The sequence below is a fragment of the Dasypus novemcinctus genome, chromosome 13 (assembly GCF_030445035.2).
Source record: "Dasypus novemcinctus isolate mDasNov1 chromosome 13, mDasNov1.1.hap2, whole genome shotgun sequence".
Lineage (NCBI taxonomy): Eukaryota > Metazoa > Chordata > Mammalia > Cingulata > Dasypodidae > Dasypus > Dasypus novemcinctus.
In genome coordinates, this window is record NC_080685.1 from 39,553,310 (window position 1) to 39,578,773 (window position 25,464).

A 25,464-nucleotide genomic window follows, 5' to 3' on the forward strand; every position below is an offset into this window, starting at 1 on the left:
CCTACAGCTGAGATTGGAAGAAGCTGGGACCGTGGAGCCTTAAGAGGAAGAAGGAAAGTTAAACCCTGGCAGACATCGCCTGCCATCTTGCTTCAACATGTGGCAAATGACTTTTGGTGAGAGAGTACCTCTTATGGTACCTTGAGTTGGAACCTTGTGACTGTAAGCTTCTACCCCAAATAAATACTCTATATAAAAACTAACAGATTTCTGGTACTTTGCATCAGCACCCCTTAGGCTGACTAATTCAGGCCCTGTCTTAGTTTCCAAGAGCTACTGATACAGTACCACAAACTGGGTGGCTTTTCAAACAATGGATATTTATTCTGTCTCAGTTCTGGTGGTTAGAAGTCTGAGATCAAGATGGTGGCAGGGTCGTGAGTCTCTGATACCTGTAGGGGAGATCCTTCCTAGCCTCTTCTAGCCTCTGTTGTTTGCTGGTGATCCTTGGATTTCTTGGCTTATAGATGCTCCACTCCAGTGTCTGCCTCCATTTCCATACCATCTCTGTGTCTGTTTGTGTATCTTCTCTTTTTATAAGGATATCAGAATAGGATAAAGACCTACCCTATTCCAGTATGACCTCATCTTAATTAATTACATCTGCAACAACCCTATTTCCAAGTAAGGTCATATTCTGAGGTACTGAGAGTTAGAACTTCAACCTGTCTTTTTGGGGGACACAATTCAGCCCACAACAGATCCAAAGATAAAGTTTTTGCAAACATTTAGGAGCAAAGCAGCAGTAACCTGCACATCCATTTCTTTCATAACCCTGGGGTAAGGAAAGGTGTGTTGTCTCTTGCTTGAATGAATATGGAAGCTCTCCAGAGCCCTTTGGAATAAGAGTGTTAGAGCACGGTAGGTTTAAGTTGGGTGAAATGGCACCACCCCTGTGAAATTGCTGAGGTATCTGTATATGCACAGCCCAGTGATGCAGTGGACATCCATATTTTGAATTTTATCTACCTGCTGCCTTAAAAAAAAACTCCAATAGTTTAAATGCCTCAAAATCTCCTGGCATGTGGAGAGCACATAAAAGCAGTCACAGGTAGCACTGCCCCTTCCCAGGAACACCTATAAATACCTATAGCTTGAGTTCTTCCTCCCTCTAGTCTCTCCACTTCTCTAGACCCTGACTGGGCTCCAATATAAATATCTGTTGAAGACATTGTTCTTGAGCTTTTGTAACTTTAAAGTTGACCCTTCCTCTGCTTTCCTGCCTTGGCTTCCCAAAATACCTCAGAGCTCTGCCTTTTGTTGCCTTATTCCCAGGATCACATAAATGTTTCAGGCAAACCCTATGAAAGTCTCACTGACAGGGTTACTCTGCCTGTCATTCTGCTGGCTAGTAATAGGCAAACATGCCAGTCATTTTACATGGAGGGAAGAGGAGGCCTCGACTGTCTGCATGAATGTGTTTTCAGCAGTGGCTGGCATTTCATGTGAGGCTGGGATTGGAGAGTGGGTACAAAGGGGGAGGGACCAGAGGGAACTATCAACTATCAACTACTATGGCAATACTACAAACGATACAATACGGGGAAGAAAGCAGGGTATTTGCTGGCACCATCATTGGTGTAGGTGGTGGTTTCTTCCTCCTGCAGTTTGAGACTCAGATGGCTTACTTAAATTGTCTGGTCTCCTGCAGCTGGTGGATGTCGGATCTGGGATTTGGATCTAGATCCTTCCCCAAGCCCATATTCTCACCATTCTTCCTGCTTCCTCTCTAAAGAGGCTCTTTGTGGTCCATTGCATTTGGGACATTCTGTGATGCTGTCAAAATGCCCTTTTTTCAAAAGGCCCTCTACCAAGCTATTAGAGTTCCAGAAATAGAACAGAGTGCTGGTGCTCATCAGTTAAACACATTTACATCTCCCTTGAGGCTGTGGAATCAGGAGGGTTAATTAGCATCTGCCTAGTAGTTCAAAAGTACTTGAAAGGACTCAGATGACCTTGTGAAGCATTTCATTTTGAGGTGGCTGCCAGGGCTTGTATTATAGATTGGTTTTGTGTGTGTTTCCTTTCTTCCTTCCTTTCTTTCTGCCCTTAATTACAATGGTTGTTCTCTGGAACCTGGGATCGGCACTTTATTTTTTTCTGCACTTGTCTGTTCCAGCTGGCCCTGACCAAACTGAAGTCAGCTCCCTACTCTTCCCCACACCCTTCTTTCTTCTCCCTGGGCTCCTTTTACCGTTTCAAGCTGAGACACCAGGGTGGCTGGTCCTGGAGAGGGATTTCAGGTGTAGATTATTTGCTGATGAAGATTTTCTTTAAAAAACAGTATAGGTAATGAATTGCTCTGAATTATACACATTCTCTGATTTCCCCTCTGGTGACCTTCTGCTGGGATGTGTAAAGTGCTGATCAGGGCAGAAGGGCCAGCCAAGGTGAACTGAGTAATCTGTAACCCTGTTACAAGCAAGGTCAAATGGATGACCTCTAGAGAATTGTGAATTTAGTATAGAATATAGACACATAGATGAAAAGCACTGAAAAACAATGCTGGTGCTTGATTTTTGAATGAGCAAGCTAACACAGGGTTTAAGAGGTAAATAAGAGGGCTTAAGGTAGATTAGAATTGGGTAAATTGAAATAGAGGTAGGGAGACAAGGGACAAATTGCATCAACTGTATATATAATCCAGCCCAGGAGAATACAGCTGGCAATATGGCAGAGCATCTGAATAATTTTTTTGCTATGCTGTCATCTAATGTGTCAGTAACATTGCTCCAGCTGTTTTCCTTAGCTTGGCTTCTGGGCTCAACTAATTCTTCTAGTGGATTTTTCTCTGCTTCCAAAAGGTCTCTGTAATATTCTAATTCCTATGAGTCCTTGGAATCCTCATTAGTTGGCCAAAGCCTACTCTGATTGTGAACACTATTTAATTTATTGTTTCCCTTCTGGCCTGCCCTTGAACTCCTGCATCACTCATCTTACTCTGTTATTAATACATTTGCTCCCCTTTCCTCAGCTTCTTTGCTTACCTTCCTCCTCCCTTAGCCACACATGCACATGCATGGCTTGTTATGTGGGGTAACAAGTCTCTTAAGAACAGAGTGGTCAATGTTGCAAAACTCCTTTCTCATGGGATTTTAGGCATTTGATTTTACCCTGTCATCTAGAGCAAGATACCTAGAACTGCTTTTTTTTCTCTCCAGTATTTATTTTTTAATTGTCTTTTTCAAAAAAAAGATACATAGATCACAAAAAAAGTTACATTAAAAAATATAAGAGATTCCCATATTCCCCCACCCCCCACCCCTCTCACATCAACAACCTCTTTCATCATTGTGGCACATTCATTGCATTTGGTGAATACATTTTGGAGTACTGCTGCACTGAGTGGATTATAGTTTACATGATAGTTTATACTCTCCCCCATTCCATTCATTAGGTTATGGCAGGGTACATAATGTCCAGCATTTCACCTTGCAATATCATTGAGGACAACTCCACATCACATCTCTTCTTGAAATCACTTGATTTGGATGATGTCTTAATGATTTCCAGGCCTTAAATCATTTAACAGTTCTCAAGCATTTAATGCTTACAAGACCCGCTCTTCTAGCTCCAACTTATTCTTTGGTGAAATTGGCTTTTGTGTCTTTCCCAAGGACTGGTGGGAGAACTTGTGTGTTAGAGGTGAAAGGGCCATACTGGAGAGGAGATAAAAGCATGGAAAGGGCAGGTGGGGCATCCAGAATAATAAAAACTTGGCTTCTTACACAGCCAACTACCTTCAGGCATGCACTCGTGACATGGGTTGCAGAACCTTTTAGCTGGAGGAATATTTGGAGAGTCCTGGCTAGAACTTGCCAAAGGCCAGGGAGTTGGGAGGGCAGTGAAAACCCTTGGTTTCACACTTGTATGTGATTTTTCTAGGGGAAGTGCTGCTCAAGGCATCTCATGAGCAGTAAGAAATCCATGTTCAAATCTGGTACCCATAGAAACACTGTCAAAGACATCACGTCTAGTGGAGGTGGAGGCTAGATGGAGAAGTGGCGGTCTGGTGGTGTGAAGTGTCTGGAGGCCCAGTTGCCATCTTAATGCTATGGAATGGATCACCATGATTGTAACCCAACGTTGCTGGGCATTGGTTCTCACTTAACCATTTATCTCTTTAGATTTTCTTTATTGGCCATAGACATTTCTCTTTTTCATGCAAGTTTCAGAAGGGACGTTTTCCTTTTAAGTACCAGTATTAGTCAGCCAAAGGGGTGCTGATGCAAAATACCAGAAATAGGTTGGTTTTTATAAAAAGTGTTTATTTGGGGTAGGAGATTACAGATACCAGGCCATTAAGCATAAGTTACTTCCCTCACCAATGTCTATTTTCATGTGTTGGAGCAAGATGGCTGCCGGCGTCTGTGAGGGTTCAGGCTTCCTGGGTTTCTCCCTTCCAGGGTTTTGCTTCTCTCTGGGTTCAGAGTTCTTCTCTTCCCAGGGCTTGCTTCTTCCAGGGCTCAAGGTTCCTTTCTTCCTGGGGCTTGCTTCTCTTTCCTCTGTGAGCTTACTTCTTGGGTCTTTAGCATCAAAATCCAACATCCAAACCCCCCACTCTGTCCTCTGCCATGCCTTTTATCTGTGATGGGTGGGGACTCAATGCCCTAATGACGTGGCCCAATCAAAGCCCTAATCATAACTTAATCATGCCCAGGGACAGACCAGATTACAAACATAATCCAATATCTATTTTTGGAATTCATAACCATATCAAACGGCTACAGTAACACTATTAATCGTATGTATTGGATTTATTGCCTTGCTTTGATTTTTAAAAATTGGCCATGATCTGTCCCTGAGCTAAACTTCTGGCCTTACTTCTGATGACTGCCCTGTGCTCATGCCCTCCAAATATATGGGGCTGTTTGCCCTTCCTGGACTCTGTATTGCTTTCTAGAGCCTTCTGCACATGTTCTTGCTGCCCAGCCTCCGTCAGCTCTCATTTTCCATTCCTACCTTATCTGTCTGGCAAGTCCCTATTCATCTTCCCACTTTATCACGCAACATTTATAACTCTGAATCATTATTATTTCATGTCTGTCTTTTCTCACTTGTCTTTGAGCCCCTTGATAGCAGGAACCTTGTCCTAATCTTTTGAAACAGTGACATGTTACATCTGTTTCTCACAACAGGGATACAAGTTGAATGTGGTGGTGGTGGGGGGAGGTGGTGCTGGTGGGGGTGGGGGGAGAAGTGATTCAGGAACACCTTAAGTGGGTGGGAAGCATAGGGACAGCTCCCACCACCCATCTCATCTGTAACCTTTTTCCTCCACTGAATCTGCCACTCAGTTCTCTTTTCCTGCCTTGGTTTATGTCCTGTGTGACACATCAGTGGTCTTTTATAGTTAGTTACCCATGTGTATTATCGCTTCTGGCTCACTGTTCGCTCTAGACATTTGTGTCTCCCTACAGGTTAGGCCCCCAAATCTTGTGCAATTAGTAACTATCTGCCCTGTTGCAGGATTGGATGATATTCTGAAAGACGCTGGCTTTCATTTTGTGCCTTTATTTATTTAAGCTACTTCCTACATATAGTTTTCAGGGTGGCTGAGAGTGCTCCAAAAAAACCCTGACTACCACTAGGATCAAGCAAATGGGTCTTTCTGAGGAATTATCTTCATTAAATACTGGAATGTACATGCTTGTATAACCCCAGTGCTTTGCTGGATATGACATAAAGTAAATAACAGAGGAAGAATCCTGGGATCGGCAGGGGTGTATTTTGGGGATTCAATATGGCACTTGGGATGATGCTTGGTTGATTCAATTATGACCCTTTCCCTCAGCTTGTAAACTCCGGGGTAAGGTTCTATGTCAGCAAAGTTACCATTGACAGCTTGTGACCTCCCAAATATATGGCCGTGTGTGTGTGTGATTCTCGTTTGTTTGAAGGGAGAGCTCGCAGGTCTGTGCACTTGTGGTCTCCTCTGAGGCCACACCCCTGGAGCTCTCGCCTCTTTTGTGTAAGACTGCTTTGGGTGACTGATTTGGGCAACATTTTCAATCTTTTCAAAGACCACCCCACAGCTAGAAAAACATTCCTAAGATGTTTCTAGAGTTCTAAATCAGACTGTTAATTATAAACACCTGAAGGATGTCCAGGTTTTTCTCCATAAGCACAATGGGCTATTTCTAACAATACAGAAATAATCTCTTAAATTTATGTATGAACAACCTTAGGATTGTTTTAGGGTCTGATTTTCTTCTCCATGTGCTTTTCATTTTTGTGATTATTTTTGAAAGTTTTGTTCAAATTTATGTAATCAATGTTGCCATTCTATATGTACAATCTCATAACTATAGTTCCATTGGTTCAGTTATTTATGATTGTGGTTTGCTCCTTATATTTTCCTCTGCAGTTTAACTACATCTGAAGTATTTCTTTCTAGTTGAACTCCCCCCCAAATAATTAAAATGTACTTTTTCTCAATTATATTTAAGTCCATAGCATGTAAATACACAAAGTCAAGAAACATTAAACCATGAAGATGAGTGTGTTATAGCATTGCAGTTCTTATTTTAAGAAGAGTTAAAATTTTAACTTAAATCTGGTTTATACAAGGTAAAATATATTACAGAAATTTAGCAGTTGCATTTCTTGATTTTATTACTCATTCATTTTTAATAGTTTCAGTCTGTATTTTGTGATTGTTTTCCTCCTGAGAAACTAAGACACCCTCATAAAGAAAATGTTAGCTTACAGCTTGCTTAGTATACTGGGATTGTTTGGGTTTGGTCGTCTTTCAGAATACTTCTAGTTTTCCCTCTTTGAAAATGTGGTGGTGTTTCTATGGAAACAATGATGTCATGGGTATGACAGGCTTAGCGACCACCAAGAGTGCCATATATCAAGACCAGTGATAGAGTTTGGCTTTACCTTATGAAATTGCCAAGGGGATTCTGTTGTTCCCACTGTTGAATGTGACTGGGAGAGAAGGAGATTTATGTAGTGCTTCTAGACAGTCTGTACAGTGTGAGTATACATTTGTGGAAGCACGTGTATGTGGTTGTGAAATACACCCTGCTCCACAGCTTGACTTTATGATGATCTGGATTCCCAGGTCTGTCAGGTGGGGACTTGAAACCTATGACATCACATCCCCAGAGGCTATGGCAGGAATAAGGGAGGAATATATTTCTCTAGGACTTGGTATCCAGATACTTCGGGCTTGCAATTTTAGCATTAATAAAATAAGATGATATACATACCTGGCAGGGGAAGCACTATGATCACGAAGGTGGTTTTCCCAGGGTGAGGCTGATCCATTGCACTGGGGATCGCTGACCCCTGTGATTTCCCCACATGGGGAAAACTTGACTGCATAATTTGTGTTGGTAGGGGATTGCATCCTTATTTCCCCCTGAAAAATAAAATTAAAAAAGAAAGATTAGCTTTGTAATGTATATAATATTTATGGGCATTGATTGAGAATAGACTTACTTGGTCTAATTTACTGTATTTAAATGTTCTATAAATATAAATGACATTTAATGAATAATATATATAAGTTGTGACTATTTGATCAGAGTCAAATTAAGCAACACATTATAATATATACATCCAAAAGTTTGTGGTCCTGTTCAGAGATTGTCTGGAAAGTCTAAGCTTTTAATTCATTGATGACTCCACTATTTTGTTGCTCCTCTTTTAGAACTTCATTCAGATTTGTGGCTATCAGGGTAGATAATATTGAATTTTTTTTTTTTATGGCCGAAAGGCATTTGGAACCAAGTCTAGTGATTGCCTATCTTGACTACTCACCTGATTGCTCTTCCAGTTAGAAAATGAGGTGTGGTGAGAAAGTAATACAAGTGATAATGGTGTAGTTTATAAATTGGGTTCAAAACAACTTCTCAAAGGGAGATTTCCTGAAAGTTTCATGCAAAATTATTTTATTGGCGTTTATTCTATTCCTGTAATGGTTAATTTCATGTGTCAGATAGATTAGGTTATAGTGTACATAGTGTACATTTTTTGGTCTTGGCGAGCAGTGGCCTGTTCCTCTGAGAGTATTTTGTGGATTTAAATCATTTGTCAATTTATTTAATCTATGGCTAATTATATCTACAACCAATAAAGGAGATTGTCTTCAGCAATGAGAAATGTCTCTTCAATCAATTGAAGGCTTTAAAGGAAGGGAGAACTGAGGATTTCAGTAGTCAGAAAGAAGAATTTCTCTCTCTATTCCAGACAGCCAGCTTCTCCAGGGGAATTCATTGTCACCTTCATCAGAGTTCCCACCTTGTGGCTGCTTCTGGAGAACTCAGTGTCACTTTCATTGAGTTTTCAACTTGCGGGTTAACATTTACTTGGATATGTAAGTTCAGAAATACTTGTCTGAAAATAAATCTCTCTGATAAAGAGTGAACCTATTAGGCTTCACAGAATGAGTTTTCCACCTAAAGTAAAAGTTCTAGTTAACTTGCGTTTATCATGCCTTAGAAAAATGATCATTTATTCAAAGCATTTTGTCTTCTATCATGCTCTTTTTCTTAAATGTTACAGAGCAAAGCATAACTTTTTTCTCATGATTCAAAGTCATTACTTTGAATTCTGTTTGTAATCTTGGACCAGAATAAAGAGCTGCTGCCCTCAGAGTCCTCACAGTGCTCTTTTTCTCCCGTTTTGTATGATCATAGGTTGCTTCATTTAAAAAAAAAACGCTCCTCTACTTTTTCATCATTTTTGCCTTATTCTTGCTTTTAGGTTACTGGCATTTGCTTTTTCTAGCCATCAGTGTGCCAGCCTTGACTGAATAATGATACCCCCAAAAGAAAAAAAGAATGAAATGATGCCCACATCTTCCATGTTACCTGACATAGCAAGAGGCACTTTGCAGAAATTTGAGGAGATGATCCCTGGTTATCTGGGTGGGCCCAATGTAAACGAAAGTGTCCTTTTAAGAGGGAAGTAGGATGGTTAGGGAGAAATGTGATGTGATGATGAAAGAGAAAAAGTTATTTGAAGATGCTACATTCTGGCTTTGATGATGGAAGAAGGGGTCCTGGGCGAACTATCACAGATGGCCCATGGAAATGAAAGGTAGAAAAGGCAAGGAAATGATGTGCCCCTAGAGCTTCCAGAAGGAACACAGCCTGTGGACACATTTTAGACTTCTGAACTATAGAACTATAAGATAATAAGTTTATATTGTTTTAAGCTACTGAGTTTGTGTTAATTTGTTACAGCAGCAATAGGAAACTAACATACTGCTTTTGGCTATATCCCTCCTAATTTGTGGCGTTAAGTCAGACAACTAAATTTGTTAGAATTGTACCATCTGTCCAATAAGCATTTCTTATCAATTTATGTGTCAGGTGTTCAGAATTAAATAAGACACAATGTGTTCCCATGTCTCAGTCTGGTTGGGAGATGGAGTTGGGAAATGAAAGGTAAACCACTCATTGTGATCTAATGTGTTAGGTGCTAAAGTTGAATTATATACAAAGAGCTTGTAGGAATTCAGAGGAAGGGGCAAAGGTCTTCTTTTCAAGGGTCCAGAGTGGAATTTACACTGATATGGGATTTAAAGGATGAGAATGTAGGTGGGGTTGGGGGAGGTTGTGTATTGCCTGATAGAGAAAATGGTAGATGGGCAAAGAGCATCCCAGGCAAAGCAAAAGGCATAAATTGTCCTAGAGTTGATTTTCCTTTCAGGAAAGTAAGTGATGGCCCTGTGGGGACTGTGGCACCTATTTCAGTGTTCCAGGGTCCTCTTTGCCTTCTAGACTGCATGTTTGCTGGGTATTTGGTCTTTGAAAGAGAAAAACTTAATTTACGGATAGAGAAGCATCATTTATTATAACTATAAAGCAGGGAACATCAAACCTCTAGTCGGTATATTTTCTGGGATGTTCCAGAATCCCTCATTTTCTCATTGACTGGACCAAAGAGGATATCCCTGTCCTAAGAAGATCAACTTTGCTCTCAAATGCTGGTAGGGGCAGTATCCTGAAGGTTTTCATAGATATCCTCATTAAATCTCACAATGGTGAGTCATGTCACAAAATGTAACAATTTCCCTATTAATTCAAATTTTGTTTTGTTTTGTTGTTTTGAAGGGGGTTAGGTTTTTCATCTTGGCAGTAATCTAGCATATTCTAATAGGAAAATTTTGCTAATTCATAGCATGAGGAAATGAAGAACACAGAATCAGATTTAGATTATTTTATATTTTTATGAAGGGAAAATAGGGCATCTGGCTCACCAAGAATTTATAGCTACTTTTAATTGAAAATTACTTAGAATGATTTACCATCTCGTTGTTTCTACTTAAGTTATCATCACATCCAAAATATTTATTGAGTACTGGTAAATGCAAAGGATTGTTTAAAGTGAGGTTTAAAGCTACCAGTAATCTGAATAGCAACATAAAAATCTATAGTCATTATTTTTACCTCTTTAGATAAATTATCTTGTTTGATCTTCGAAAGAATTGCTTACTTGCTGCCCGTACTCCATTTTCTCACCTCTCTCTCACCCTAAACTGACTTCCAGTCCATCCTTTTACCAGAATAATTCTTGTTATAGTAATCATTGATCACTCGTTCTGAACCCACTGGATGTTTTTCATTCATCCTTCTTGACTTCTCTTTTACATTTTTTGGCTTTCATAATATGTCATGCCCTGTGACTTTATCCACTTCTCACTATCCCTTCTATTAGACTGAACCATGTGGAATTGTTGGTAGTCAACCATTTTGGCTTGCAAAATGGCAATTTCCTCTGGGTCATAGAGAGGTGCATCTTCCTCTGTTACAGTACTAAATATCAGAGTTCTCTATGGCTCAAGCCTAGGTGCTCTATTTTTTTTTTCTCACTTTTTATTCTCCCCCTAGGCAATACACACTTTCAGCCATACTCAGACAATCAAGAATTTATATTTCCAACTTAGACCTCTTCTCTGACTCCAGATTCTGATTATATATCCCACTGCCTACTTGACATTCCTCTTGGATTTTTCAGACAACTCAGAATCATCATGTCCAAAATCAAACTCGTAATTCTCCTCCATAAATCTGGTACTGTTTGTTATCTTGATCCAGGGAATGGCATCACCATATACACAATTGCACAAACTTTAGAAACTTTGTCTCGGTTCCTATCTCTTCTTTGTATCCTATATTCAGTCATCACGTTGTCCCGTTGCTTTTGTTTCTAAACTGTCTTGAATCCAAGTACTTCTTTCCATCTTCATGAATCCAAGTACTTCTTTCCATCTTCACTATTCTCCTACTCTAAGTCACTATCAATCATGTGAGGATGTACTAAAGATATTTTCAGGTGAAAAACTGCTTCCCTGTACCTTTGCTTAGGAAAGTCCCAAATGATGTTCTCTACCAAATATGAGTAAATAATCCCAGAAAGAGGAAGCCATGGGATTCAGTATAATTCATGTGCATCCTCTTCATCAGTGGCTGTTTTAGTTTCCTTGGCTGCTCAAACAAATTCCATGCAATGGGTCAGGTTAAAAAATGGGAGTTATTAGCTTACATTTCTGAGGATGGTAGAAAAGTCCAAGTCAAGTCATCATTAAGGCAATGCTTTCTCCCCAAAGACTGTAGTATTTGCTGGCTGGCTACCAGTGATCCTTGGTCCTTAAATTATCACATGGCAAGGCATTTGGCTACGTCTCCTGGCCTCTCCATTCTTCTCCTGGCTCCACTGAATTTCAGCTTTGTGCTTCCTGTAGCTTTCTCTTTCTGAATTTCATTTTGCTTATAAAGGACTCCAGTAATAGGATTAAGATCCATCCTAATTGAAGTGGGACACACCTCAAAAGGTCCTACTTAAAATGGGTTTACACCCACAGGAATAGACTAAGTTTAAGAACATGTTTTTCTGGGGTCCATACAGCTCCAAATCATAACAGTGGTTATTTTAGTGTATTTGTGAAAATAATATGAGAGCATTTTGAGCTGACGTTAAGAATATGGAATAGAGAAGTAATCCATGCTAAAGGTGGTGTAAAAAATGACTGGACTTGAAGAGTTAACAGAGAAGCTATTTACTGTGTTGTTCTTCAGAGAGACTTTTTATACAAGTATTCCGGGAGAGGGGGAAATCTGTGTAAGCAAGTTATAAAGTGGCACTCTTGCATCCCTTCTTTTATAACTAGGAGATGATCGTGATGATTTTAACTCAGAGCAGTATGTCATGTGTGTGACAGTGTCATATAAAAAGTTCATATAAAAAGTAAACATTGACACAAAATTATTAGACCTTTCTAGGTAGAAAATATCCTCTATATTTGGTGAAACCATGGTTCCCCCTTTTCCTTCTTTCCTCCATCTTATATCCACCCATCTATCTGAACACTATCCACTGAATGCCCACTCTTTTTTCATTTAACAGCCTGAAGTAAGTCTTCCACTCTGCCTTGCATCCCCACCTCACTACTTATAATTGATCACAAGATATGATATTGGGGGCTAGTACTGGGCCCTAGGAATTAAGACTTAGGAGAGATGTTGAGAGGTGATTTTTTTTTTTTGGTGGGGGCGGATGGGAGTGGTGATCGTTTCTGTACTGAAAACCAAATGACTCAAAATATAGCATAAGTCTGTTTGAACCACCCCCATTCTCCAGCGAAAGTACCAAGCCCAGTGCTTGTCTAAATCATCCTGTGTTTACTGATGTGAGGTGTTTGCTACTGACCCTTGGTTGCATTGCTTTCCTATCATTTTAGTTTGGTGGGTTTTTAAGTTCCTTTTCCAAAAATAGCTGTGCTGCAAGGCTTGGTATTAGCTGCCCTTTTCCATCTTGGAAGGGACCACAATATATTAGCAGAGGAAGAATCATTGGTTTGGGAACTGCTGGTTTCCCTGCAGCCAGTTTCTCAGGGTAAAATATTCCTTGCAGCTCTTGGGTTACTTAATTATCCATTATTATATAATGTCCCTGTTTTTAAATCGCATTTCCTTTTGTTCTTTGTAGTGTCTAGAGGGCAAAGTAAGAGATACAGAGATGTGAAATGAAGCACCTTCTTTCTATCTTTTTGAAATGTAATTTTAAACATTTTAAGAAAGAGATAATAAAGGGCATTTTGGAGACAGGAATGGATAAACACATTGTTTTTAAAAGTCAGTGCTCATTTTCCAGTGATCTGAATGTAATTGGTTACAACTGAGTATCTTCCTGATCAAAAAAGGGCTGGGGAAAATATAAAATGAGCTGAGTAACTCATTTTAGCCTGGAGAAAAATAGGATTTTGTTTTTTTTTTGTGACACAATTATTCCAATCCAATAAATTGTTAAAATGACATGTTATTTGGCACATAGTTATAGAAGATCCTTTGATCTGGGCTCAGAATGCGACACTTGCTGCAAATCAAGGTGACCATTAGAGATTAATTTTCCAAGGGCTAGTGCTACAGTTCTTTTATCTTTTTCAATTTTTTTTTTAAAGCAGGAAAGCAAACAATTTGCCTGTAGTCCACTTAGAAGCCTGATTTTCTAAAAATTGTTAAGCTCTTAGGAAAAAAGAAATAGGCCAAATAATCTGAGTCTGTGGTCTCTAAACTGAAATAATTTGTGAGAGTGTTGGGCTAGGAGTTAACTTATAAATGATCATATTACAAGGACTCATTCAGTTCTGAGATTTTATGGTACTATGACTAGCCTATATAACAGCCATTAGAATAACCAGATTTTTAAAAAAGGAAAATGCATTGCAGGGAAACATAAACTGTATTAGAACTGTCTTCCTTGAGAACTAAATGGCAGTGATGCCAGGAGCCCGTCCACAGGCAGAGTGGCTCCTGCCTCCTCAGTCCTGCCTGACACCTTCTCCAGGACCCTGGTGGCTGCCTTTAGCTATGGGGTACTGTGGGGTATGTTTGCAAGTGTGGTATTGTTGTGTCACCTTACAGTTAGCCTTCTTAAAAAAAAATACAGCCTTCTTAATGATTTCCTTTCTTCCCCCCTTATAGTCTCAACCCAGCAGCCAGAGTTATCCTTCTCCATTTTGGTTGAGAAGATGAGAAAAACCATGTTCAAAGTTAAGAGTGTTAGGTAACAGTGGGAGATACATTATATATATAGCATTATTATGAAATCATTCCTCTGAGTGTCACTGCCAGAGCAGTTTGGAAGAAATTCCTTCAGGCTATGATAAAAAGGGAAGGTTTTTTTTTTCTTCCAAGTGATATTTGGTGAGACACTTATGGGAAGGTTTTAGAAACATAAAGGAACTGAGTAAGAAATTTTAAGGTAGCAAATTGCCTAAATAAAAATGTAGACCTGAGAAAATCCAAGTATATTTAGGATAGACAGTGAATAAACCAGTTTAACTGCAATGCAGTATTTCATCTGGGTCAGTGATTTCCAAACTTCCCCCTTTTTTTTTTTTCCAAGCTTTCCTTTTTAAAGCTAAGAGCTTTTGTTGCCAAACAAAATTATCTCCATTTCAGGGCTGCTGTAACCAAATATTACAAACTGGTTGGCCTAAACAACATGAATTTATTGTCCTATGGTTCTGGAAGCTAGATGTCTAAAAACAGAGTGTCAGCAGGATCAGGCTCTCTCTGTAGGCTGTGGCTTGCAGTGGTGGCCTGGCCTGCTGGCAGTCCTCTGTCACATGGTGAGCTTTCTCTTTGTCTCCTCTTGTGGCTACCACTGCCTGACTGCACCTGTATTTCCTCTGCTTGTAGGGCTTTAGGCATATGGGATTAAGGCTCACCCCAATTTGGTTTGACCATCTTCAAAAATCCTTTTCTTTATTTTTTCTTTTAAAAATTATTGAAGTATGTCATTCATACATGAATGGTAAGTGTATAGGAAAAGTTATGAACTTATAGAACAAACATGCATGATATATAGGGCTCCCCTACATCATCCCACCACCAATACCTTCCATTAATGCTCAGCATCACTAGCTATTAGGAAAATGCAAATCAAAACTGCACGGAGATATCATTTCACGCTGCACAGAATAGCCGTTATTAAAAATCCTTTTTACAGATGAGTTTACGTTTAAAGGATTGAGGTTAAGACTTGAACATGTCTTTGTGGGGAGCACAATTCAATCTATCACAGAAATATTATATGGAACCTCTACATATTAAACATTAGAGCTGTAGCTTCTTTGGGTGAAGCAGGATGAGGACAAGGGGGTAGTTGCACATATCTACCTGCTTGGTCGTTATGGCAGTTTGAGATTATTTATGAATTCCAAAAAGAGATATTCATTATGTTTGCAAATTGGTCTGTTCCTCTGGGCATGATACTTTTATTGTATCAAATTCAGAGGTTTCACTTTTACTTTATTAAATCAAGATTAGGGCTTTGCTTCAACCACATCATTAAGTGCAACTCAGTATTGAGTCCCAGTCCTCTTGGTGAGCTGATAAAACAGACGCTTTTCCTCTGGGTGTGATACCCTTTGATTGTATTAGATTCAGCTGAGATGCCTTTGATTCACATTAGGGCTTTGTGGGAAGCAGATGTGGCTCAACTGATAGAGCATCTGCCTACCACAAGGAAGGTCCAGGGTTCAAACTCAGGGCCTCCTGACCTATGTGGTGAGCTGGCCCACGCACAGTGCTGATGCACGCAAGGGGTGCCATGCCACACAGGGGTGTCCCCTGCATAGGGGAGCCCCATGCGCAAGGAGTGCACCCCTCAAGGAGAGCCACCCCATGCAGAAAAAGTGCAGCCTGCCCAGGAGTGGCGTTGCACACACAGAGAGCTGACACAACAAAAAGAAACACAGATTCCTGATGCCGCTGACAAGAATGCAAAGCAGACACAGAAGAACACACAGTGAATGGACACAGAGAGCAGACAATGCGGGAGGAGGGGGGGGTGGGCGGGCAAAGGGAGAGAAATAAAATCTTAAAAAAAAAAGATTAGGGCTTTGATTTGACTACATTGTTAGGGTGGCTCAGTTTGAGTCCCTGCCTCCTTTGTGGGCTATATAAACGGACACTCAGTCAAGGAGACACACAGAAGTAGATACATAGAGACGATACTTGGAGGAAGAGAAACAGCCCCATAGACTCGACGGATGACCCAGGAAGAGAGATGAGCCATTCACCTGATGCTGACCTTGTGAGCAGAACCAAGCAGCTGAGCCCAGAAAGAAATGTGCCCTGTGAAAAGAGACAAGCCCTAAGCCAGCTGAGGTCATAAGAAACCTTATGAGGAAGAAGGGAGGTTGAACTTCACAGACATCTCTTGCTGTCTTGCTTGATGGCAACAGACTTTGGGTGAGGAAGTGTCTTTTATAGTACCTTTTTTTTTTTCCCCTGCTCACTGTCTGCTCTCCATGTCCCCTCGCCATGTGTTTTTCAGTGTCCACTTGTCTTTTCTTCAGGCGGCACCAGGAACCAATCCTGGGACCTCCTGGAGTGTAAGAAAGGTGCTCAATCTCTCATGCCACCTCAGCTTACTGGTTTGCTGCATCTCTCACTTTCTCTCCTCTATGTCTCTTTTTGTTGCGTCATCTTGCTACGCCAGCTGTCTGTACAGGCGCTTGTTTTCATGAGGAGGCCCCAGGAATTGAACCCTGGACCTCCTGTTTGGTACACGGGAGCCCAATCACCTGGGCCACATCCGTTTCCCCCTTATGGTACCTTGAGTTGGACTCTTTAGGGTCTTGTAACTGAAAGCTTAATACCATCATCTTTGAAGTACTTTCCCCAAACACAGGTCTCTGAAATACAGAATCTGCATGTTTCAGGGAGCAGCCTTGTAGAATGAGGAAAATGGGCAGCGTTGGATAAGTTGGAAAGTGTTGAATACCAGTTTTCATTTTCTTTTTAAGGTAGTGGGTAGGGTGTTATAAAAAGTTTTTGACCAGGGACATATGATACAGAGTGTGACAGCTTGAAGTTCTTTTTGAACCCCAAAAGATTGTGTTCTTAAATTATGTATTCCTGTGGGTGTGGTAACCCTTTGATTACATTAGATTCACTTTAGGTTACTTGATTAGATTGCTTTTGATTGGACTATGTCAGTGAGGCGTGACTTGGGTTGGGTCTCCGCCCTCTTGCTGGGTGTTAGAGAAATGGAGACAGAGAGAGAGAAAAGGGAGCTCTGCCATTTTGACCTGGCCACGTGAGAGAGAGGACTTGAGGGTCGCTAGCAGCTGAAGCATGAAGCGCTCAAGAGCCTGGGCCCATGGAGTAGCCCAAGGCTGAAGAGATGGTGAGCCTAGAGGGAAGGCAGGGACCACAGCAGAGCTCGATCACCATCTTTCTCCACCACATGGCAGGACACCAGGATCACCAATGGCTGACTTTGGTGAGAAAGCATTTCTCGATGGTGCCTTGATTTGGACATTTTCTGGGCTCAGAACTGTAAGGTTTTCCCCTGATAAAATTCCCATGGTAAAAACCAACCCATTTCTGGTACTTTGCATCGGCAGCCCTATGGCAAACTAAAACAGTGTTTCAGAAAGATTAAGATGACTGCAGAGGGAAACGGACTTTGGCCCAGTGGTTAGGGCGTCCGTCTACCACATGGGAGGCCCGCGGTTCAAGCCCCAGGCCCCCTTGACCCATGTGAAGCTGGCCCATGTGCAGTGCTGATGCGCGCAAGGAGTGCTGTGCCACGCAGGGGTGTCCCCCGCGTAGGGAAGCCCCACGCGCAAGGAGTGCGCCCATAAGGAGAGCCGCCCAGCGCGAAGGAGGGAGCAGCCTGCCGAGGAATGGCACCGCCCACACTTCCCGTGCCGCTGACGACAACAGAAGCGGACAAAGAAACAAGACGCAGCAAAAAGACACAGAAAACAGACAACCGGGGGAGGGGAGGGGAATTAAATAAATGAAAAATAAATCTTAAAAAAAAAAAAAGATGACTGCAGGGTACAGTCTTTGGCCGCCCCCCATCCCCCTAGCATGCCCCTTAAGAGAACATGCAGGCGACCAGTGAGGGTAGAGTATTTACTTTTTTCAGACTGAGGAGCGATGTGTGGTTGAGATAATTTATGGAGAAAGGGAGAAAAACATATGAGGGCCAAGTTGGTGAGCACTGGCTCAGGTTAAATAGGATAATCAATACGAAAGTGCTCTGAAATTTATAAAATGCTATTGTGTAAAATGCCGAAACATGCCAAGTTAGAATTAGTATCTCAGCAGTAATATGATTATGGCAGAATGGGAGCCACAAATGGGGACCTTTGAATGGGAGAGACCAGTTCAGCCTCATGTGTGTACTGATTCCAAGGGCCCAAGCTCAGCTCCCAGCTCAGTAATGGATGGACCAGCCAGCTTGAAGTTGCCTCTTGCACTGATAACTTCCTTGATTTCCTGTAAATCCTTTCCCACTTCTAACGTGTGGAGAACAGGAAGGGAATTCCGAAGAATGTGTTCCAGGAAGAATGGCTGGCTGAAGCTGGGGATACTGCCAACTGCCCAGATTTCCTGTGTCCTCTGGGGTCCCTGAGTAGGGAGTGAAGCATAGACATCTGATGCTCCATGGAGCAGAGAGACACACACAGATGCAGCGACGTAAATTGAGACATTAGGTAGCAATGCTGGATTTTGCCCTTCTTCTCCAAAAACTGTCATCTCCAGATGATTTCACCAGCTGTTGCCCCTCGGAGTCTCCCTTCCAGTGGCTGCTCAGGCATGCCCTCATTTTTTTAGCCAGTCTTTACCCTGAGTTGCATGTATGTGAGCCTTTGTCTGGCCTGGATTCAGTGAAGAGCCAGAGATGTTTAGAAATGAGCAAGGTAGTTGGTTCAGTATTGCTGTGTGATAGGGGAAATTGAGATGGGGGTGAGATACCTGCTCTGGGAAACTAGGCTGAAAAGTTGTTTCAAACCAGTGGAATTTTGGAATTCTGAATCTGAGTCTCAGGGCCAATAGAGACGTGTCTAAGCCTGATTACAGCTTCCCAAGACAAGAGGGTATTCCCCCAAGCCTGAACTAATAACCTACCATAGGGAGAGTTCCCAGACACTTGAGCAGGGCTTGGCAGCGTAGCAGTTGGATGACCTTCAGGGTGCCCATTGCCCCAGCCCAGGGCTCCCAGTGCCTGGACTGGCTGTGGAGAAACTGGAGGAGTTCCTGTGGCCAGGGGAGACTTCTCCCATACCCTTAAGGCTGGTATAAGGTTCTCCTGATATTATGTAGGGTAACTCTGGAAGCCCCTTCCCTTGACCTGGAAGGCCATGTCTGGGCTGGAACTGATTCTCCTCCATTGATGTTCTAAGCCGGACCTGTGGGGGATTCCTGAAAGGGGGGCAGCATCCCTTATCTTAGGATCTCATCCAGCTCAAGGGATTTTTATTTTAATTATATAGTTTTTGCTTAACACAGAGTAATATTGTCTCTCTTTATTTTCTTTGGTGTGGTTTTATGAAATTTAGCCTATCAATAGCTTCATGTAACCAACACCCCAGTCAGGAGACAGAACTGTTCCATCAGCCTGAAACACTTCCTGGTACTGTCCCTTGGTAATCCCACCCTCTCCCCACGCCTAGTCTCTGGCAACTACCTATCTAATCTCATCACTATAGTTTGTCTTTTCGAGACTGTCGTGTAATTGGGATCAGTGTGTAACCTTTTCTTTAATTCAGCATGCCTTTGAGATACCTCCAAGTTGTACTGTTCGTTACTTTCTGATGCTGAGTAGTATTCCACTGGATGTGTGTACCGCAGTTTATCCATTCACTTCTCGAAGGGCCTTTGGTTGTTTCTACTTCTGGTGTTTATGAACAGAGCTGCTAAACATTTGCATACAGGTTTTTGTGGGAACATATGTTCTCCAGGGTAAATACCTAGGTGAGGGATTACTGGGCTGTATGGTAGGCATATGTTACCATACACATAAGAAACTGCCAAGCAGTTTTCCAAAGTGGCTGTCCCATTTTACATTCCCATCAGCAGTGCGAGAGGTCCAAATGCTCTGCATCCTCACCAGAGCTTGATATTGTCAGTATATTTTTGAATTTTTGCTATTTTAGTACATATGTAAACGTATCTTACTGTTTAAATTCATTTTCACCTATACGACTAATGACGTTGAACATCTTTTCATCTGCTCATTTGCCTTTAGTGAAGTGTCTGTTTCGGTCTTTGCCCATTGTTATTGTTTTACTATTGAGTATTGAGAGTTCTTTACATATCCTAGATATAAGCTTTTTCTCGCATGTGTGATTTGCAAATATTTTCTCCCATTTTGAAGCCTGTTGTTTTGTTCTCTTAACACTGTTTTTCACAGAGGCAATATTACTAATTCTGATGATGTTCATCTCTTTTTTTCTTTCCTAGATCCTGCTTTTGATGTCATGTCTAAGAATTATGTATAACTCTAGGTCACAAAGATTTTCTATATTTTCTCCTAAAAGTTTTGAATGTCCAATTGTTTTAACACCAAATTTTTAAAGTTTTTTAGTTAAAGAAGTTCTATGTTTACAGACAAATCATGTAAAAAACACATTTCCATATTCATTCTCCCCCCATTATTTTTTACAATTTTTTTTATTTTTAAAGAAGCTTTAGATTACATAAATGATACATGAAAGTGTAAAGGATTCCCATATGCCCCACTCCCTCCCCCCACACACACTTTCCCACAGCAACATCCCTCGTTAGTGTAATACATTTGTTAAAATTGATGAACACATATTGAAGCATTGCTACTAATTATAGGTCACAGTTTACATTATAGTTTACACTTTGTGCTGCACAATTTTGTAGGTTATGACAAAATATACAATGGCCTATATCCGTCACTGCAATGTCACGCAGGACAACTCCAGTGTCCTGAAATTGCCCCCATATTATACCTATTCTTCCCTCTCCCATCCCTCAGAACTTCTGATGGCCACTGCCTTTATATCAATGATAAGAGTTCTTACATTGCTAGAATAATAATAAGTATATAGTAGAATAATAATAAGTCTACTTTAGTCCTTTGTTCATTCCCCGATCTTGAGGATTTGGGGATGATGATGCCTACTCTGTTTCTAATTGAGAGCTCCTCCCATTATTAAAATTTTGCAGTAGTGTGTGGTACCTTTGTCCCAATTGATGAAAGATTATTATAATTGTATGATTTGCTATAGTCTGTAGTTTACATTAGGATGTATTTTTTCCCATATAGCACCTTATTGTTAACATCTTGCTTTAGTGTGATATATTGTTATAATTAATAAAAGAACAATTTTACTATTAACTGTTGTTTACGGTTCACTGTGTTATACAGTTCTGTGTTTTATCTTTTACTTTTTATTCTAGTAATATATATATATGACTTAAAATTTCTCCTTTTAACCACATTCACATATAAAATTCAGGGCTGTTATTTATACTAACAATGTTGTGCAACCATCACCACCATCCATTTCCAAAACTTTACAATCAACCTAAATAGAAACTCTGTATTAGGTAAGCATTAACTACTCCCAACTCAGACCCTGGTAACCTATAGTCTAGATCCCAACTCTGTGAGTTTGCTTATTCTAATTATTTCATGTCAGTGATATCATACAATATTTGTCCTTTTGTATCTGATTTATTTCACTCAGCATAATGTCTTCAAGGTTCATTCATGTTGTTGCATGAACCAGAACTTCATTCCTTTTTAATGCTAAATGATATTCCATTGTACACATTGTGTACACATTGTAAATGTGTACCACATTTTGTTTATCCATTCATTGGTTGATGGACACTTCGGTTGCTTCCATTTTTTGGCAATTCTGACTAATGCTGCTATGAAGATCATTGTACAAATATCTGCTAAGGCTCTGCTTTCATGCTTTTGGGTATATACCTAGTAGAGGGATTGCCAAGACATATGATAATTCTACTCTTAGCTTTCTGAGGAACTGCCAAACTGTCTTCCATAGCTGCTACACCATTTTACATTCCCACCAGTAATGAATGAGTGTTCCTATTTCTCCAACTCCTCTCCAACACTTGTAATTTTCTGTTTTCACTTTAGTCGTATTTCAAATCCTGGTTTTCTCCCCCAATCTGCCTTCTACTCTTTATTTTACAGTGTCCTCAAGGAGCTGCTACATGCATTCTATCCAGGTTTTATAGCTGCATTCAGTGAAGAAGTATGTTGGAATATGATTATTTTATCTTAGCCAGAACTATAACCTTAGCCCAAAGGTTTTGATGAAGATCTGGATTGAACTGCAGTTTTCCAGGAGCCCCCCACTGCATAGACCATTGGAGAACATTGGTGTATTAGTCAGCCAGAGGGGTGCTGATGCAAAGTGCCAGAAATCTGTTGGCTTTTATAAAGTGTGTTTATTTGGGGTAAAAGCTTACAATTATAAGACCCTCAAGAGTCCAACTCAAGGTTGGTTTCTCACCAAAGTCATTTACCACATGTTGAAGCAAGATGGTTGCCAATCTCTGCAAGGGTTCAGCCTTCCTCTGCTTCAGCTACAGGGTGATGTAGGGCTGATCCTTCTGGATCTTCTCAGCTATAGGCTACAAACTATCAGGCTCATCTCTCTTCCTGGGGCTGCAGGATCAAAGTTCTCTTCTCTGCTGTGTCTATGGAGCTCTCTTTTCCTGTGTCATCTTTTGTGTGTCTTCTTGAGTGAGTGTCTGTTTATATAGTCCTAACCAAGGGGTCAGGACTCAACCCTGAGTCATGCCCTACTGACTGGTCAAATCAAAGCCCTGATCTTAACAGGCAATTTAATCAAGGGTATCTCAGCAGAATCTAATGCAATCAAAAGGTATCACATCCAGAGGAATAGATTAGTTAACAAACATAATCCTTCTTTTTTGGAATTTATAAATATCAAACTGCTACATTTGGTAAGAACTAGAGACTTTCCCTCACATTCTGGAGATCAGCTCAGTGGAAATCTGAAGATCCTCTAAGCCAGTCTCTGGAGTTGCTACCTCACTTAGTAGGGGCTAGGCTGGGAAGACTCCTCTCTCCATTTCATGGTGATCCCTTGTGCAAGACCCTTCTCTGCCTGGGCAGACTTCCTAATCCTTCACTGAGAGTCCCTCTGAAATATCAGTGACACTGAGGGTACCCACCATGGGGAGCCCCAGCCTAGTCTGGTCACATCTTGCTCTCAGTAGTTCATTCTTACTTCTGACACATCTGACTTCAGAATTTTATTAGGGGTGGTGGAAACCTGCCTCACATCACAGGTTGTTGCTTTATGGGAAAATAATTCCAGGATTAGGACCCATGTCTGGAATCTATCTGATGATTTTGCAGTTCTTTGTAGGGGTTTCTTTATCTGTTTTCACCCTCATTTCTGGTTATGCACTTTATTCTACTTTAGGTCCATGTTCAAGTCTCATTGGCCTTCTTAGGAACCTCACATGTTTTTTGGGATTCATGCAGTGGTCTCATTTCTACTCTGAAGTTATCACAATGGTGCTTGGTAAGTTGCACATGAGGTCATAGCGGGGAAATAGAAGGAAAATTCAGAAGACTTTTGGAAGGAGTTAAAGCAGGAGTTGGCAAACTTTGGCTCATGGGTCAAATCCAATCCGCTGCCTGTTTTATAGATCAATTTTTATTAGAACACAGCCACACCTATTCATTTTGTATTGTCCACAGTTTTCCTGCTTCAGTGGCAGAGTTGAGTAGTTGCAGTGGAGACTACAGGGCCCACATAGCCTAACATATTTACAATCTTGCCTATAACAAGTATTTTGCCATTCCCTTAAGTCAAGGCTGGAACTGGGGTGAATTGGGGGTCAAGCACTTTGCTGTAGTTAAAACTGAGTCCTATTGAAAACCAAGGATACTTGTGCTTTTCCTACACATATCATCCTGATGTCTTAACCCAGGATCATTTGTTGTCATATGAATAGGGGGGAATTAAAATCTGGTGCAGCCGTAGAGTAATGTAATGCTGATGGGCTTGAAAGGGATGATGAGATGAAGCTTGTGTGGTGCTTTGGAGCCAGTGTGGGGTGCGAGGGGAGGGGAAGGACTCAGGGAAATAGGAGTGATGTGATGACCAGCTTTACTCTTTACAGCTCTTACCCCTCCTTGCCTCTTGGTTTCTGTGGGTCTGCCATACCTTACCCTACCTTGGTGGGTCCTCAGCCTTAGCTGCACATAAGAATCATTGGGAGAGCTATAGAAAATACCAGTGTCCAGACTGCACCCCAGACAAAGTAAATCAAATTACTGAGGCTGGGACACAGGCATCAGTATATATTTTTTAAGTTTCCTAGGTAGTTCCAATGTACAGCCAAGATTGAGCACCACCCGTTTACTTTGTGATCCTTAGACCCCAAGGAAATATTGCCACCTACTGACAGTAGGAAATTATTTTTTGAAACAAAAGCCAATAATTCTCCGTTCTGGGATCCTGTATTTTTATCATTTTATATTAATTTTATTTTTGGCCATAAAAAGGTAATTATTCAGAGAAATTCTTTATCTTAATTATTATATAACTCAGAATATTGAATGTCCATGTGGTAAGAATCATAGAATATTAGCACCGAAACACCCCTTAGAGATCATTAGTTCAGACAATTAACATATCCAAAGACCTTTTGGACTTGTGTATTCTGGCTCTAGAGCCTTGCTACTCACAAGTGTGGCTCATGGGCCAGTAGTATCAGCACTATCTGGGACTGAGTTAGAAATGCAGGGTTCTTAGCTCTCCCTAAACTTGCATCTAGCAAGATGCCATTTGATTCCTATGCCCAGTAAAGTTTGAGAAGCACTGCTTTAGATAACCATGTAAGTGCAAATGTCTATGAGCAGATTTCACTTTCATTATTAGAAACTACTTTTCAAAGAGAGCACCCAGTGCCCTGTTAGAGACTTAGTGCTCACTTAAAAGAGATGACTTTGTTACTTCTGAGAGCCCTCCCAAATATGATTTTATTATTTTCCTCCTCCTCCTTAAATAGGTTCTCCAGAGTCTTCTGACAATTCCCTTCTTCATCATACCTCCACCAGACGCTGAGCATTCATCGGGGCCATCTGTTCTGCCTGCTGTAGTTTCTTCCTTTGTTTCCCCCCCTTAAACACAGAACTCTCATGCCCTGAGTGCAGGTACAGGTTTTCCAGTCTACTGCCTTTCTTATCATGATGACAAGTCTAAGCCTCACCCTAAACATGGGGGGGGGGCGGTGCAGGAAAGGAGGAGATTCAGGGGGATAAAAGGCTTGGGGGATTGGGACGAGGCCTCCCGACTACCATATGGGAGGCCTGGGGTTCGATTCCCGGGGCCTCCTGGTGAAGGCAAGCTGGCCCGCGCCGCTGCAGAAAGCTGACAGCAAGTGCAGACAACAAGGAGTGGGGGGAATAAATAAAATGAAGTAAGATAAATAAGTCTTAAAAAAATAAAAGGCTTGGGGGAGGCTAGGGAAAGGAGTCCCAAACCAATGGCTACGTGATCTCCAAATACCCTTCTGACACTGATTCCCTGATTCCTCGATGGAAGGTAGACGCCTGCTATGTGTAACACATCCTGTGTAGCACCTGTGCTGTCGTCGTTACTGCAGGGCTACTTTTTCCCAGCATGGGATTTAGAGGCCACTTTTTGTC

General features: G+C 41.2%; 1 protein-coding gene and 1 non-coding gene across 16 annotated transcripts in view; both read left to right on the plus strand.

Annotated features, from left to right (window-relative positions):
* LOC101444905 (carboxyl-terminal PDZ ligand of neuronal nitric oxide synthase protein) overlaps window positions 1-25,464 on the plus strand; it is a 301,310-nt gene that overhangs the window by 167,803 nt on the left and 108,043 nt on the right. For 3 of the 15 annotated variants that reach the window (XM_071207540.1, XM_071207541.1, XM_071207542.1), the window contains one exon: window positions 23,228-23,329. The exons of the other annotated variants lie outside the window; for them this stretch is intronic. In XM_071207540.1, coding sequence (XP_071063641.1) covers window positions 23,228-23,329 — 102 coding nt within the window. The remainder of the gene's footprint in view (window positions 1-23,227; window positions 23,330-25,464) is intronic. 15 annotated transcript variants of the gene reach the window in all.
* LOC111760882 (U1 spliceosomal RNA) lies at window positions 7,210-7,372 on the plus strand. The gene has a single exon (XR_002794457.1). It is a non-coding gene; the product is annotated as a U1 spliceosomal RNA (small nuclear RNA).